This window comes from Aythya marila (genome assembly GCF_965140915.1).
Source record: "Aythya marila genome assembly, chromosome: 2".
NCBI lineage: Eukaryota > Metazoa > Chordata > Aves > Anseriformes > Anatidae > Aythya > Aythya marila.
Window position 1 is genome coordinate 66,214,867 of NC_139043.1, and position 18,439 is coordinate 66,233,305.

The following is an 18,439-nucleotide window of genomic DNA, read 5'->3' on the forward strand; positions in this document are numbered from 1 at the left end:
CAAGACCCTGAGCATTGATTTCACCTCAAATAATTAAAACATTTTTCCCCAAAAATGAAAAATTTTGAGCTGTTTCCAATGACAAAGATAATGGTTTCATTTTATTGTTTTTATTTGTGTTTAGTTGAAGATGTACTTAGCACAACAACCCTCTACTAGCCATTTGTACAGAATTTTGAGACTTGCATCCTGTTAATGTAAATGCTCCTAAATGAAGCACAGAATTTCAAATTACTTAATAAAGCAGGAGTTACTTGTCATTAAAGGAAGTTCCTCAAGATCAGTTTTTCACATTAACACACGTTCTATGAGCAATCAGCCCTAGCTTGTGTTTTAATTTGTTTCTTTATTTTTTAAAATCTTGTATACAACCCTACATGAGTCTTAGTACCTTGTATTTCCCATAAGTCTCCTGTTGAGCTAGGAAGTGTGAGGTGCATTTCTCAATCTCAAAGCTCCAAGAGCTTCAAGACAGAAAGCAAGGACATGGTAAATGGAACGCAGTGTTGGGACAAAAATCTCAGTACACTCATCTCTATGCATGTTCCTCTGTGAAGCTCCAGGATCATGTCACATAGAGGAAGTCTCCAAGAACCTTCATGATATGTTACTGGAAAAGTATCATACCAAAAAATGTTCCTTCTCCAAAAGCTTCCATGATGGCTACATGAGTATATAGTACAGCTGAATCTGTGCAAGGTTACTAATGGAACTGTTCACATGTAATGCCCCAAATTCCATGGCAAAAAGATCACGGAAGAACACTAACATGTAATTTATTGGTCCCATAGCAGCATATAGCTGCTAAGTTTCATAACAATCTTGAATAGAAACTAAGGAAATTCTAAAACAGAAAATAACTTAAAATGAGTTCCTGGATTTCAATGTCTTGCAAAAATTACAGTTGCCAAGAAAAACGGTGTCTAAAGTAAAGGACTAACATTTCCCCTGAATCAAAGAGCAAATTCATCAGATGCAGGCTGTGCTAAAAACCTAAAACTCCAATTAAAAGGTAGAGCTTGGCAGAAACTTCATGCATCTTCAGTAATTAAGACAGGCATACAATAGAGAAGGACAAGTTACTGCATCGATGTAGTAAGTCCAGTACAGTATTTCCTTTGCTTTGAGGTAAGAGGTTGTACCCACTAATGTGTACTTAACCTTGTAAATAAGAAGAATATTTTGAGTATGAGACATACAAGTCTGCTTTTTCACGCGACTAAAAAACAGTTGTAGAACCCCTTTTCCTTTCTGCCACACGAACCTGTACAGCTCCTAAGAGGGAGGGAGCCCTGCTAAGAGCAGAAATTTTGTTGAAAGAAACCTTGAAAGAAAGAATTTGGTACAGGAGCATCATGCTAAACTAGCTGGTCAACACAGCCATCTTAAGTTCAATTCATAACTCCATTTGTCTCTACCAAAATATGCTGACATTTAAGGAATTGTCATAGTACTAACACAGTCACAACCAAAACGCAGTGCTCAGGAAAGGTAAATGCAAAAATAGTTTGAATAGCCAAAAGGTTGCTTAAGTTTTAAAGGTTAAAACATAGTTTTCATCTGGTCCAAGGACTTGTTCCTTTTTAAAAATGTTTAAAGTTATACGCAACAGTTTATACAAGGTTTCTGTTCTCATCACCAACATTGTTTTAGTCAGATAACTGTGTCAGCTGCAAAACAGTGAACACCTACAAAGCTCATACTGTATGATTCTTTGCAACCTGATAAAACACTGCTGAAGACTGCAGTGATCCTGTGACTCTAGACGCAAGAAACACCTGCACTTAAGAGTTTACATGAGTTCTGTATAATTCCTTGATTATATAAATACCTGAACACCACTATTAAAGCACAAAGAGCTTTACTGTTACTGTTTACTGTTACTTTTACAAATCCGTTACTTATCAATTTTCTGACAAGAGAACAGACTTACAGAAACCAAACATTGGAAACTGTCATGAACACAAAAGCATGGTAAATCTTTGGATTTAAGTACTTAAGATATCCACAGTACACTTCTATACACTATAAAACAGAGCTCAAGAGAGGATGAAGTTGCCTTTGCTAAATAATTAGGTATTATAGTCCTTGCCATGCCTGAAAATATCAATTTGAAGATCAGGAAATTACAAAAATTAGCTATAGGGTTTTCGAGCACCTTAACCTCATTCAATAATGCATTTTGAATGAGAAAATATCCTTTACTTAATGGATAACAAATCATGACTTTGGAGAGAGAAAGAGGAAGAACAGACTTCTATTTAAAATACATTTGACATAGCCCGGTGACATGGCTTCAACTAGTTAACTTCTACAGACCGCTATTCTTTTAAATTATTGCTCCCAGAAAATTGTGTTACTGCCTCTTCGCCTGGTAATAGAAACGATTATGTGTTTTTAGGCAGGTGACACTTTAAAAAAAAAAAAAAGCACACCTTTTATAAGCACATTTGCTTCTACTTCACTAAACTTTCTCCTCCTCTGCTCTGATCACGTATGCATACCAAAATAAAGTGTCAAATAACAGCCCCTGCTTATATTGTATTGAAGTCAGAAGTCTGTAACACATGAGGAAAAATACTGTCCATCCTCTCTCTCCCCAATCTCTTAGTAGTTATGTTTACCAATTCGTTTAGTCACTGTTTCTGTGGAGACTAACAAAACACAACAGAAATCAACCTGCTGTTTCCCAGTTGAGGAGGTCTTTTACCCTGCTAATGAGATTTAATAGTCCTGCACGTGAAGATGCCTTCAAAGAACTTCTTATGCAGTTGTAAAGCTTGACTTCCCTCCACAAAAGCAACAGAGCTTTACAAAATTCTAATTTCAGACAGTTCTGCCTTCAAACTTAAAACTGACAGATCTGACAGAACAGACATGTTTTGATAAGCTGTTTTGTTACTGTTGGTGCTTACCTTCCCAGACCAAGCTGTGATTATAAATTCTTAGACGTATGTCTCTTGAGCATTAACGCATTCCACTGAATAATGCATATTATTAACTTTAGCCACAGAACACATATTCCTTTGACCAGGTGCAGACATGTTAACTACTGCATTCTTGATGGTAAGGAAACTAGAAACAATTTTAAGGGTCTGAAGGGTCTGCAAACACACCACATTTAATATCTGTAAGTGCCCAGCAGACAATTAAATTCCAGAGCCTCAACCACCAGCTTTTTCTTACATGAGAGCAATTTACATTGCTTTTGGATTCACTTAGCTGAAACCCAGAAGAGAAATTCACCTGAAGGAGAAGGAGAACAAGCATTCATACATATACAAGCATTTATACAGAAATTTCACTCTCTTGTTTTCATACATAACCTTTACCTCCTCCTATCCTTCAAGCATCATGGTTAGACAAACCCACACAGAGACCTCTTCAAGAAGCTGGTGAGAATCTACCTAACATAGAAAATACACTTGATATGGAAGTAGATTACAGCAACTTAAGCATCCCCAGGCTTTATGGTGTTTTTTATTGTTTATTTTTGAATTAGGTTTGATGTCTGGAGATGGAAGCAAAGGGAATTAACGTCTTCCTTCATGCAAAGCACTAAGAGAGATGACATCTTCTTAAGTTAAATGAAAGGGTTTCTACCACTTTGTGAGGCTCCAGGAGATTTTTTTCCCCCTCCTCTTTCCCCAGATAATCTTTATCCAGTCACAAGTTCAGCATTCTGAAAAGCTCAATACCAGAAAGGGTTCTGAATGCAAATGCAGAAATTACTCTTTTTTTTTTCTCCCCCCAGAAACAGTTTTCTCACTAAGGAATTAATTCCTATAATAATTTTCTTCTTCTGACAGTTGGAACCTTTCCATCGCTTCAAAATGACTTGAGACCACTAACTTGCTCTGCCACCTTCATGATCTCTCCGCAAGTACCCACAAAGCTATACATGATGGGATGACAAAACAAGGGGTCAACAGTATATGGAAGAAATACATAAGAAGAAATACATTTTTGTTTTGAAACAAAGAACTGCAAATTCAAAGCGTGCTTACGCTTTATGTTTAATAAAGTATACAAGCATTAGCCTAAAAATAAAAAATACTTATCTTATACAATAGGTTAACTGGTACCTCTCACTCATTCTTCCTCCTGAGCTGCCTCATTCTATCACTAGTACATTCAAATAAATCACAAAAGCAAAAGACTAAGCAGAGAATGAAATACACTGGACAAGAAGAATGGCTTCAATGAGACAAGTGCCCTATGCTTCACTGTGGGGCCATATAAACACCGTGCTAGCACAATACAATGGGTAACATGGGATAGAAATGAATGAGTAGAGACAGGGAAGGAAATGATTACAGGCAGCTTAAACAGCACAGCTGCTGAAAACCTAATTATAGTCTGAAGAGAGTACAGTCATACTCAAAATAAATTCAAGCAAAGACAATTGCAAAGGCAACACAGTGAAACGGACAGCCTATCTCACTACACAGGAAGGGGAAAAAAGTTTATGGAAAACACTGATACAGGAGGCAAACACACCCACATGAGCTACAAATAAATTACAGAAATTAGAAGATGCTTCCTATAGATTACTGCAACCGATTCTTGCTATCACCGATTTTTGGAATCCCTTTCAATGACACAAAACCTAATTCTGTGAGATGAATTCTTTAGCACAGTACTGGCAATAGAGACAGTGCTTGACCGATATTTGGTTACTGACCAAATTGCGTTCCCAGTCCTAGCGGGTGGGTAGGTAACGGCAATGTTTAACTCTCTCTGAATATATGTTCTGCTGTTTGTTAGTCTCTGACACAGTGAGTTTTCCTGAATCTTCTGTAACTACCTACATCCTAGTCCAGTCTTCCAGAAATCTACTCATTTATCCTTGGGCCAGCCCTTATTACTGTTTGACAACACCGACAGCTCCCTTTTAAAATGGTGTTTGTTGTGGAGAGAAGTTAACAATGCTTCATGATCTGAATTACCCCCTCTGAGATTGCAGTAGTGATTTTTAAGATAATGATTCTGATAAAGCCCTGCAGATAGACAATTTCAGTGGCTCAGTAAGCAATCTGTCTTTCCAGACACCATATGGTTACTGGTACGATTAATACAACAGTCCTGAATAATACATTTTCTTATGCACTTGTCAGAACTCTGCTTCTGGAAAACGTGAAGCAAATGTTTAGAAGTTGAAAGTCTCTGGAAATTCCCTTCCTGCTTTAAATCACTACGTCATCTCAAGCATTTTGATAGGCTGTATATGCACAGCCTAACATATTAACAGAATATAGGAAACATTGATAGAACTGATGTAAGACCACCAATGTTCTTATTTCCATGTTTGAAAGACTGACCTTTGGATTTTAATTAAAAAATAATAATAATAATCAAAAGACAAGCAAAGAACTATTCTTCTGTCTCAAGCATCTGGATAAAGCACAAAGTATTTTTCCACTGGGTTCCTAGAAGTCATTTAGCATAGATGCTTTTGGGTTGCCAGCATAAGAAAATATCTGAGAGGAACAAATAGCATTTGCTCTAATAAAAATAACCACCCTAGCCAACGTTAGACAAGGTGCACTTTATAAACAAAGCAGATTTACTTGAATATAGTTACACTGGTAGAATAATACCAACAGTATCCTTTAGGGTGGATACAATTAGACTAATTTAAAATAATAATAACATAATTATGTTAGTATAGTAACATGTCCCAAGTTTCACTCACAGCATAAACTGTACTAGCCAAAGCATAATCATTCTAGTATAACAGTTAGCACCACTTACTGGCTTTGCTATACAAATTAACAAACAGGTTACATTACTAACTGCTTCAGCTCTGCTAGTACAACTTAGGGGAAGACCAAACAATAATGCTGTAGTGACCATACTCTGGATGAAAATTTTATTGGCAAAAATCCAGTTGCCTTTTGTCTTTTTTCCAAGATAAAGAACAATTCCATTTGTAGAACACTAAATAACTTTCCATCCTCAAAAATCCCTCTGGTTCATATAAACTTCACTATACTTTCACAGCTTTTAGAACATGCCTTGCCTACCTGAGAAACCCCATGAATAGAACATAGGCCTCCAGTAGACAGACTGACAATTTATGCTGGAAAAATATTAGGAGATTACCCAAATGGGTTGCTCACATCTGTCTGATGGCAGTTGGCACCTGCACAGATTGCAGAAATGAAGGAGAGGAACAGCAGAAAGTCCAGGTACCAATCCCTCAAGCCATTGCAGTTGGTGATTTATGAACTTACACTAAAACCAGTAATGGCCTGAAGTGCCTTTGACAAAGACACTGGGCAGACAATTAGGATCAGTAAACCTCTTTGGCTGGCCCAACACAACCAGATTTTTTGGTGATAAATTTAAGAAATTGAATATACTTTTTAATCATCAGACAACACTAATGTTAAATAAGCCATTTTTGCCAGAAACTTTACTTAATATGGCTTTGTGCTTTTTGAAACCAGCTTAGAAGACAGCACAGTGACTTTACAGAGTAAAGAAGTCTTCACTAGAAAGCCCAGTTTACGGAAACTAACAGATGAATTGTTAAATTCAGCCCCGTGACTGACATTCTTCATGCCAAGTTGTCCACCTGAACTCCTCCAATACCAAAAGTCTTTGTCCCCAAGGCATCCAGAAACAGTCATTCAAGCCAAAATATCTGCACAAACAAAAGAGCAAAATACCTTCAAATACTTTCAAAGTAAGTCCTATTCCTTACTTGTTTTTTCTCCCTAAATTAGGAAGTTGACAGACATGGCTACAGAAATTCCCCGGAAATTCCACCTGTGGTGCTGTGCCTGCTTCATTAAAACATTCCTCCCACATGCCAAAGACATTGTGCATGAACACCACTTTCTATACAATAATTGAGTATGCTGCCTCTCAGGACTGAGATGCTAAGTAGAACTCTCCATGCAATTACTCACTTCAGGAAAGAAAAGGAGCAGGTGGGATAAGAAGGTACGAGAAGCAAGTTATGCTTACAAGGAAGAAGGTGGCAGGAAAATGGAACATAACTATTGAAACAGCACATTTCAACCCTTAAGGTGTGCCACAGCAGTTCAGGAGCAATCACAGTGTGAACTACAGATATAGAACTTGTCCCAGGACTTGTGTGCTAGGAGGAAGCACAAACTAACTGTGAAGATCTAGCATGCTTAGTCTTCATTTTGGAGCTGTTCTTGAGTGTGAAGAGTCCTTTGGAATTGTGTATAGAATGCAAGGGCTACAAAACATTGTATTCCTGGCAGACTTAATCAGCGATATTTGAAGCTTTTACCCAATACCAAATGCACAGTTTCAATAACTCTGGCCTCAATTCCTATGCAGCATAACTTCACAGGTACAAAAGATTAATAATACTGTACAGAAGATTAATACTAGAACCTCTTATTTCCACAGGCATGCTATGTAAATCATTTTGCAAGCATTTGCGAAGCATGCAGAAAGTATGACTACATGAGAACAAAATTAATGTAGTTAGTTCAAGGCTTGGATAGCATACAGTAGATAAGGGCATAACCAGGGTGGGGGATAGCAGGGAAAAAAAGTAGTTCCATGAGCAGAAAGAACACAGATACCTGACTTCATTTGGGCTTATCTCACATTTGGTTATACTGAAGTGTAATCACATGGTAATCTTCCAAATAAAGCACAGTGTTCATGCTCATGCTGTAATTTGTCAAAGCGCTCGTGTGTTTCTTTTCTCAACTCGGCAATCAATTTTCACAAATACTTAAAAGAACGTTTTGAGACCCTGGCTCATTTGCCAAGTTTCAACAGTTGTTTTTGTAAAGTTATGCTAATATTATGCAAATTAGTCTTCTTTTCAGTTTTAGTATAGCTTCCTAATAAGCTAATATAGTTTTTACTTTAATTTGTTCCTCGTCTTACACCTGAATAGCGAAAAAAACACACTAATTATTTTACATTACTGAAATTGTTGCAGAGAACAACCTGGAACACAAACAAATAATTTGTATCACCTATAATTTGTGTTGCAAAATAGACTCGGTTGGGATAACACAATTGTATGGGGGGTTGTTTTGATGCAATGGTTTCAGAAAAAAAGGCATTTTCATTACTGTTACCACTTCTCTTCAACTGTGCAGTCTTTCCTGGAAGAATTCAAACTGATATTCTATTAAGAACAATTAGAACTAACACTGCCTGACATCATAAACAATGCATTTATTTTATTTTATATTTTTTTTTAAGATATGACAAGGCTTTTTTATCTTTTAGTTCTAGAAGTTCATTAGTACAAAACAAAAGGTCAAAGTGATTTGATTTTAATGTATGGTTGTTCTCCTGTATTTTTAAGGACATCTCATTTATGTGGTGGCAAGTGATACTTGTACCTTTGCTGAAATTCCTCTCCTTGTGTTATAGAAGTAATTTGCATCTTATGTTTCCACTTTCTCTGCCTCTTTATTTGAGAGGACTCCAAGTGGCAGCAGGGTCAGCTGACTTCTGTTCCACTTCCTTCTGCCTCCTTTCTTTTTCCTTCTGGATTCAGCCATATAAAAACAAAGAAATTGCCTCCCCCCTTCTCGCTACTTGAAAAAGAAAATCACTGTTTAATGTTAGCAAAATAAACAGCGGCCTGGCTTGTCTTTCTTACTCTTGCCACTGCCTAGTACTATGTCTGCTAGTAAGATGTTTGGGACTGTAACACAGAGTAGGGATATCAAAAGAAGGTTGGACAGTGCTGTAAGCTCTTATCTCCAGACTTATTAATTACTGCTCCAGTGTTAGTCTTATTTTATCCATTAGTAAGCTACCTTCTAGGCTATGAGCTTTTTTGGAGAAGACTACTGGATACAGTCCATGCTTAAACCAACATAATAAATCCTACAATCTAGTTGAAGCTTCTAGAAATCAGTGCAAAACAAACTGAAGTAGCACAAACTATCTGCCAACTGTCCTAGGATGACACACATTAAAAAGGGAGCCTAATAAACACCAGTTATGAATATATATTCATACATGCTGTGAATGTGCGTATTTGTATGTGCATATGAACTGAAAATATATTCAACTCAGTTTCGTCACTGAGGCTGATTTTTTAATTTACCTGCTGATGCAGCAAGTGCATCATTTAATGCATAAATGCAGGTGCATTTAATTCACCTGACTAGATGCAAAGGAAAAAATGTTACAGGAAAGTAAACCCCCATGGCTGGAGAAGAATACATAATAGCCAAGGAGAACAGACTACTGATCACGTGAGAGGAAACCATCTTAAGTCCTATTCAGGGGACTTAACAGCAACAAACCCCAACAACTGTAGGTGAACCTGGAAAGTTGGAAGTCGTCCTGTTTCCCTGAACTTTGGGTTAGGTTAACACAGTTCATGACTGCATGATTGCAACCCAGTCACTTCATGGGCAAGGCCGTGTCAGGAAGGAAGGTAACTGACATTCCCTGTAAGGACAGGGAAGCAAAAACAAGCTTTTTGTAAAAATTCCTGATTCACTCTCTGATACCCAAGACAGATCTTAAAGGGTGCTCAGAAAGACCAAAAACGTCTGATTTCAGAAGAAAAATCCTTGAAATTCACAGCAACCTGTAAGCCAAGGCAGCAACTGCCACAGAGTATCAGTGATGCTTTGACTGCCAAAATTATCTCTGAGCAGTTTTGTATAACTACATAACTATGAAAAAATATCTAGTTTATTTTACGTGACAACTACAGCACTTTGGAAATCACGTAATGAAGGCCACGCAAATAACAGAGGAAAGACTATTGCACAGCATTAACAATTCATAAGTTTATAATAATTTGAGTACTGATTAATCTGAAGCCTTTTTTGTGTGTTAAGTAAACTCAGCGCTGTCTTCATCAGTCTCAAGATGATCAATACAGCAAGCAAAGCATTTATCCTTGTTTAAAGTCCATTCACTAACAATTTATATTTACAGTTCCACAATTATTAAGTCCATTTTTTAAAATACATTTCTTAAATACAGTATGTAGTTTTAACTTAACCAGACTAAGAAGGTTTCAAAAGTATCCATTTTTCAGTACATTTATTCTAGGCAGAACTTTTTCATTTAAACTGTCCCATACGGAAGCCTCTAAACACTTGGAAATCTTTCTCTGCTAGAAAATACAAGCTGAGAGCAGCCAATCAGCAGCATTTTAATGTATCTCAAAGAGCTGTGTTCCTATGATTCAGCAGGGAAAAAAAAAGCACTACTAGCTAACAGAACTCACTACAGACAGATACACAACCTAAACTTAAATTTCCTAAGGTTGAGAATAGCTTTTTACAGTTAAGAGTGTGTTCCTTTAATTATCAAAGTGTACTGTGTTATTACTGTCCTCACAGCTGCCTTTTTGCCAGAACTGTTTACCTTGTTCATCCAAATTTTCCAGTTACTTTATTTCTACCTAAAAGAAATTATTCTTAATGTTTTTTGAGCCATCATCAAACCTTTGGAGGCTTTTATGTCAAAAAATTAAAACCATCCTAAGACTGGGGGTTATTTTAAATTATGCCAGCATGAAACTTCAGACTGGCACAAAAGCAGACTTCACTGAGGACCAGAGCCTTTGAACACTTGAACAAAAGGCAGTATCACTTTTTTTTTTTTTTAAACATGGAAGAAAAATAAGCTTTTTGTATGTATACATATTTTTTAATTGAGGGTGTATACATATTTTTTAATTGAGGGGAAAAAATGAAAAAACATAATGTCCTTGGGGTTTTACTTCATATTCTTCATGCTTGGCATCAACAACATTCTTACTCCAAAATATCTTCTAAAATGGCACTCAGAATAATTCTTATACTTACATTAATAACATTCATTCTTCTGGTTTGCCATGGGATGATTCATCCAGAAGCAATATAGGTTGTTTCAAAAAGTGTTACAACATTATTAGGGCTAAACAATAGGGAAGCAATATAAGATAATGCTACTAGGCTAATACACTACATTAATAACAGGAAAAAAATAAAATAAAATAAAAAAAAAAAAACAGATAAAAATGTGTTATCTTCCCACTGAAGACAACTACAAAAAGTAGAAAGTCTACCTTACTGTTTTAAATTACACTAAGTCGTTTTAAATGGTTTTAAATAACACTAAGAATTATGTTCTACCTGGACTTAAGCAAAGCCTTTGATATGGTCCCTCACCACATTCTTCTCTCTAAACTGGGAGAGGTATGGATTTGAAGGATGGACTGTTAGGTGGATAAGAATTGGTTGGCTGGTCACAGACAAAGGGTTGTGGACAATGGTTCTATGTCTGGGTGGAGTTTGGTCACAAGTGGTATCCCTCAGGGGTCAGTCTCAGGACTGGTGCTCTTCAACATCTTTATCAACGACATAGATGACAGAATTGAGTGCACCCTCAGCAAGTTTGCAGATGACACCAAGCTGAGTGGTGCAGTCAATACAATAGAGGGAAGGGGTGCCATCCAGAGGGACATGGACAGGCTGGAGAAGTGGGCCCATGAGAACCTAATGAGGTTCAACAAGGCCAAGTGCAAGGTGTTGCACATGGGCTGGAGCAATCCTAGGTATTATTTATATAGACTGGGAGAAGAACTTGAGAGCAGCCCTGTGGAGAAGTACTTGGGGGTCCTGATGGATGAGAAGCTGGATATGAGCTGGCAGTGCGTGCTTGCAGCCCAGAAGGCCAACTATGTCCTGGGCTGCATTAAAAAAGGGGTGGCCAGCAGGGAGAGGGAAGTGATTGTCCCCCTCTACTCTGCTCTTTTGAGACCCCACCTGGAATGTGGGGTTCATGGGGTCCACCATGCAGTCCTGGGGCCCTCAACACAAGAAGGACGTGAAGCTCTTGGGACAGGTCCAGAGGAGAGCCACTAAGATGATCGGAGGGCTGGAGCACCTCTCCTGTGCAGAAAGGTTAAGGGAACTGGGATTGTTCAGCTTGGAGAAGAGAAGGCTCTGGGGAGACCTCATTGCGGCCTTCCAGTGCTTGAAGGGAGCATATAAACAGAAGGAGGAACGCCTGTTCACATGTGTTTGTAGCGATAAGACACGGGGGAATGGTTTTAGGCTAAGACAGGGAAGATTTAGGTTGGAAATTAAGAAAAAGTTTTTCACTCAGAGGGTGGTGAGGCACTGGAATGGGTTGCCCAGACAGGTTGTGGATGCCTCATCCCTGGAGGCATTTAAGGCCAGGCTTGATGCAACTCTGGGCAGCTTGCTCTAGTGGTTATCAACCCTGCCCAGAGCAGGAGGGTTGAAACTAGATGGTCGTTAAGGTCCCTTTCAACCCAGGCCATTCTGTATGATTCTATATGATTCCATATATGTTCTGGCCCTACAGAGGTTCTCATAAACATACAATAGAAAGTTAATACACATTCCTGTCCTGATTTTTCTTTTTTACTCAGCAAGCTTTTCTTCCAAATATCACACCACTCTATTGAAATACCAGCATTCCTACACTTAATCCATGTTAAACACTGCTGACCTAAACTGACATTTTGGGAAAAGAAAGGAGTCTAGTCTTCCTGTCAAGACTGAGCTTTCCTGTTAACATCTACACACCATAAAACTTCTGAATAGGAAACAAAGGAACAATTCCCTCAAAGTCTTGGAAAGGAGTTCACATTGGCAAGAAAACCTGCCACAGCCCTCTAAGAGACCTTGAAGAACACAGAGACAAAAATATAGTTCATTTGGCTAACATACTCAACTACGCAACTTAAGCCAATTCCTACTTTAAATTATGGTGTCTCTTTCAATCGAAACATGGCATGCCATACTGCCAAGAACCTGTGAGCATCCATTTCTTAGAGTGCAGAATGCACACTGTGTGCATTCTCAAGGAGGCGGCCTTGGAGAGAGGCTCTGTCACTCCAGTGAATAGCTGAAAACAACTGCATCAGAAATAAATAGATCAGCTGTGTGGGACACTGCATATCGTGGCAAATGACTAGTTTGGGGAAGTGTATCAACCACGGAATAAGAAATATGCCAGACAAAACATTGCCCCATTAAATTGAAGATCCAATACTTCTAATTCTTCACAAGCAAGAAGGTTAGGGTCTGAAAACCTCCAAGCACTAAAATCAGATGAGAAACAGACTGCTGGATTTCTTACACCCAGAGTGGTACCCTGACAATGCTGCCCACTCTGATACTTTTCTGGCAAGCTACCTTCAACAGACTTAATCGCACCTGCCATCATATGTACAAGTCTACAATCCCTCTCATCCCTACTGTGGGCAGGAAGAGATCTTGAATAATAATTCCTAGCTCTAGGAGATACAATCCCCGCTGTAGGGCATTGCTATTGCTAATGTACATACCTGCTTCACCTGCCTTCCCTGGACAATGATTTTGCATTTCCAGTGCCACCAAATTGTATTTCCTACAGTGTAGTGGGCACTTACATTACTGAAAATCTCTTTTTTTCCTGGATGGGTCATTGCACTCAAACAGAGCATCTGGGAAGCAATCAATTTCTTAAATAAGAAATATCTCCATAATGTATGTAATGAAAAGCCAAGCATATACCCAATTCAAGAGATATCTCCATAAAAGAAGTCGAGCAACATGGTTTAATTTTCTTTTAATAAGTTTTAGGTTTAATTTTCTTAGCCTTAAGCCAGACTCACCTCCACTTCCCTTTGGAATTGGGGAGGGGAGGAAAAATGTCTTTTAAAGTAACATCATCAGGGAAAAAGGATCTCTGGAATGCAATAACTAGTTTTAAGTAAATCAACTTCTAGCAATCTCAGCCTATGCTCAGCATAATTTCCACCTGCACTGACAGTTCTATCTGGTCACACAAGCTTAAAGAGAAGAATCTGCACTGAAGGATTGTTTCAGCTGTGGGTCACTGAGACGACCTGTAAGAACTTTGTTAAAAATAAAAAAAAAAAAGCAACATAGATACGCGAACTGCTGTGGCTTCTTCCTCCAAGGCTGAAATGTAAATTCTGGATATGTATACATACATGTACTTGTACACTCACATGCACAGAGTCAGAGACAACTTAAGTAAGCAGGACCAGCACGTGGCAGAATGGTGAAGCAAGCATTAGAGTCCTGAAATACCTGAAGCCAGTGCTTAGGAGGGAAAGGTGAGCCAACAACATCCCCTCTGTTTACAGGCTCTTAATGCAGTAGTGAGCAGGATTCAGGGCTGCACTATGTGGTAGAGCCCTACTGAATCAGCAAGAGCAGACAACTGCTAGAACCACAGATTGCCAAAGAAGGTAATTTGGGGGCTGAAAAAAAAAATCTTAGGTGTGCCTTTAGATGCTTGTAAAGCAGACCCAGACAGAAAGTGGATACAAAAGAGATCAAGTTTGTTCACATGCAACAAGAACCAGGAAGTCTCAAGATAAGCACAATAAGATGCTCTAACAGGACTCCTTGAAGCCCACGGTTATCTGTGGAGTGAAGCTCTCTAAACCCAGTGCTTTTGTCTGGTAAAGACTGTGTGCTTCTGGACACTTGCCTTGTTCATGTGCATTTATCTAGCAACCAATTCTGACTCCTGTTAGATAGGGTAGTAGGCTATACATAGACTTCTAATCTAAACTAGGTCCGCTGTTCATATGAATAAAGTTAGGGGAAACTCTTTACTTCTGGAAGATAACTTGACTTAGAAATAAAAATGGCACCTTCGCTAATGCTTTTTGATAGGCTAGGAGATGCAGGATTCGTAAATACTATTCAGAAGGGTAAGGCCCTCTAAATGCAGACATTTAACATTTCTATCTGCTAGCAAGCTGGTTACTAGACAAAAGTAGTTTCAGCACTGAAGACCAGAAGGCACATTTCTACCTTCTAGACATTTTGTGAAGAATACTGAAGTCGAAAGGAGAAGGTATAAATCAAGGAACAACCCAAATGCTCTATTTTTGGCATGCTTAAATGTTGTCCTTATTCCATGCTTTTTTTCTTCTCCATTTTATTATCTTTAAAAGATTGGCAATATAGGAAAGGGAGGAAAACCAACATTTTTTTAATTAACTCTATCTATCAAATTTCTAGATAAAGTGATTAACCAGTTAAGTGTTTATTCTGATCTTATTTCCCTTTCCCTGTTCTCTTACCTTCAGGCTTTTATTGAAAAGGTTTTTCACAAGTCCAAATGTAAAAGCAATTCCTCATTAACAAATATCTATACTTAATATTAGGCAATATCAATTATACTTATATTGAAACAGGAATCCGAAGTGTTCGGTTCTGGTACTACATTTTGCATGTAAAAACAAACAAACCAACCATGCTTTAACTTACAGGAGGTACACAAATAACAAAAAAATACTAATAGTTACTTCCAAGAGACAGCTTCCTTTATGAAATCTTTTAAGTGGTGCTTCATGATTCACTGAGTTGTAAGCACGAGTTGTACTACAGCACCGTTCATCCCACCCTATGGGAATCTTTTCAATATATCAGGAAGTCTGAAGATCACATAAGAGATGCAATAAATTGTCAAAACATGAGCTATATCTTATTGACAAGCAAATGCATAAGGCAGCTGGTTTGGCATGCATACCTTAGTTCAATTTTTTTCTTTGCTTTGGAGTTCATATAAGAGGATGTTTCATGAATAGGCTCTGGAAAAAAATGACTCAAAAAATCCCTTAATAAAAAAATCACTTTTTCATAAAATGCCATACCTGAAGCATGGTATACTTCCACTTAATTATGTATTTTTCTGAATATGTACATGAACCATCAAAAAAGCTATTACTTTTTTTTAGAGCAGTAAACAGTTGCTTGTTAGATTCTGCCCCTCCTCACTATAAAAAAGGAAAAAGAACAAAAAAGAAGGGGGGGAGGATGTCCACATTCAACAGTTACAATTAGTCAGCATCATCATTACCCTGCTTTGAAGTCTACCATGCAAAAAAATCTGGCAAGTGTTTTGGCCTTCATTTTTGTCTTCTACAACCAATTTCACATTACTCTTGACAGTTTAAGGAGTAAGAGAAGTCACTGAGCTGCACTACATACCTCTGTTGAGGTACACAATTGATGGCTTGCCCTTTCTAACCATGTGAAATGGTGTAGGCCTTAGAGCAAAAATCTCACCTACACAGAGCTACTCCAGAAATTGACAATACATTCATTTATATATTAAGTCATGTGTGAATTCCATCAAAGAAGCACCCATATACTCATTTTACCAACACAATTACCACCTTCAGATGTTTGTTTCATTTATCAGAGGCCTCTATAAGCTAAATGTACATCCAAAAAGCCAGACAGACATGCACACACTTTTACATACAACTAATTACATAAAAGATGGTCCCTTACTGTTTCCAGCTCTGCAAAGAATACTGCAGTCATGAATTAAACATCACCTCCCAAAGTTCCATTCTGTACTCTCTCTTAGCAAGGTTTCTGGGAACACCTATTAGGGACTTGAGTAGGTTTACATTACCTCCAACCTTAGGCCCACCAGCCGAACCCGGCTTTCTTGTACTGTTGGAAGGATTTCCTGGCTTTTTAGGTGCAGGAACCTTAAAGGCTGAAGCAGCTGATGATGGCCTATTTCCATCCACCGACTCGTCATCATCAAAGCTTTTGTCTGGAAAAGGATACATTAAATAAAAATAAAACCATTAGAATGAAGGTATATTTATTTGCTGATCTGCTATTTTGTTTCACATTTCACAGAGATTCACAAAATGCATAAATAAAAAAAGGATTTATCACTTCGTCCTCTGTCTGTGACCTGGGAATAAAATGACAATGGTAAATAACATTTTCTACACAGCAGTGCTTATAAAACATTCTTTTGCCTCCTTAATTAACCACTCTAAAATTGCATGCAGAAAATGAATCCTACACATTCATTCCCACAAAGGGAAAATATCTTTGCACAGATTGATTTTTTTTTGCCCATTTCTGAATATTTTCCCCAAAGGACAGCCTTAATATGATTTTTATCATTGCAGTCTACTGCTTCTCCCTTTTCTCCCTTTTACTCACGCATGCATTTTTCTGCTGCACATCCTCCCACAATGTGTCTACCAGCACTCCCTGCCTCCTTCCTTCCACACTGATTTTTCAACTTACAATCGCAGATCCGCTTGCAGATCAGCCGCCTCATTCCTCTGATAGCTCTTAAATCCCCTTGCTCTAGGACAGACCCAGCACTTCACATGGCCGCAACGCAGTGAATTCTCAACCCTAAGCGAAGATGTAATGGGAACCTGCTCGCAAACACCCTACATCCTCCGCTGAGGTTTGTGCCGGCATCTTTCTCTGCCTTCCCTGCACTAGGTGCCGGCAGAACCAATGGGCTGCGAGGTGACATCATCGGCAAGGAGAAGGTGGGAATCCTTCCTGCAAATAAATGCGTTCCCACACGCTGTGTCCGCCACAATTGCCATCCTGCGTTCAAGCCATTAGACTGCCTGCCCACTGCACTTCGGGGTTTGTGATCCTCTCTCCTATGAGCACAGTTTTGTTAATATCTAAGCAAGGGAGGGATTAATCTCTAGTCACTACGTAAAGCAGCCCCAGTGCTTCAGAAAACAAAACCTGCAGCAGAACACAACCGTTTATCAACCCACTTAGTGGAGGAAGGATTTGTCTAAGCATCGACATGGAAAATGTTCTCATAGTAACTAAAATGGGCCAGGCTGAGCCCCAGCTGCATTACAGTAATAGAAGATCAATTTAGCACATTACCCTCTCTAAAACCTGTCACGTCTAAAAAAATAAAATTAATTGCAAACCCTTGTTATCTCTGGAAGGGAGACTGTTTACCCATTGCTTATCCAGAGCTTGTTTCCAGCAAATTATCAACTATATTTAATAATAAAGCCTCCCAAAGGGAAGCAGCTTTCATTAAAATGGTAAAGCAAGGCTCTTCCCCTCTCTGCAGCATTCGCAACAAAACCTAACGTTAGAACAACCCACATTTAACATGTCAGAGATCACTGGTCCTGTAGTGAAGACATTTTCCTAGCACCAGCAAAAAGCTGTGTACTGCACTAAAAAAATCTTGATGATTGAAGAAACAGCAAAAAAAAAAAAAAAGGCACAAGAAACCTCTGGACACACAGTGACAGCTTGCATGGCGATCATCCCGCCCTCTCCTCTCTCACAAACGCCAGCTTGTGAGAGAAGCTCCCCATGCTCACTGGGGTGCAGATCTGCCAGGTATGGGGCCACGGCATCACCCCCTGGCCCCACATTGCTGTGGGAGCAGCACGGGGCTGCACAGCCCTAGGGCTGGGGAGGCAGATGCATTCCCATCCCTGCTACTTGTGCTCCCAGCAGCACAAAAAGAGCCAGGCGTCGCGGTTTTGAACAGGGAACGCCACCAAACCGATGCCAGGTTGAATGTAATAAGTGTCATACTGTAATAGGGATGCAAATGATGATTGTTAAAGTCTAGGATGCCTGCAACGCTACAGGTAATTTTAGAACAGCATTAGGTAATATCTTGCAAATTTTTAAGCAGCCTGAACAGCCTGACA

The 18,439-nt window shown here is 38.7% G+C and overlaps 1 protein-coding gene across 12 annotated transcripts in view; it reads right to left on the reverse strand.

Annotated features, from left to right (window-relative positions):
* The window catches only part of CLASP2 (cytoplasmic linker associated protein 2), a 136,708-nt gene that overhangs the window by 75,131 nt on the left and 43,138 nt on the right, over window positions 1-18,439 (reverse strand). For all 12 annotated transcript variants that reach the window (XM_082754919.1, XM_082754920.1, XM_082754928.1 and 9 more), the window contains one exon: window positions 16,390-16,536. In XM_082754919.1, the coding sequence (XP_082611045.1) occupies window positions 16,390-16,536 (147 nt within the window). The remainder of the gene's footprint in view (window positions 1-16,389; window positions 16,537-18,439) is intronic.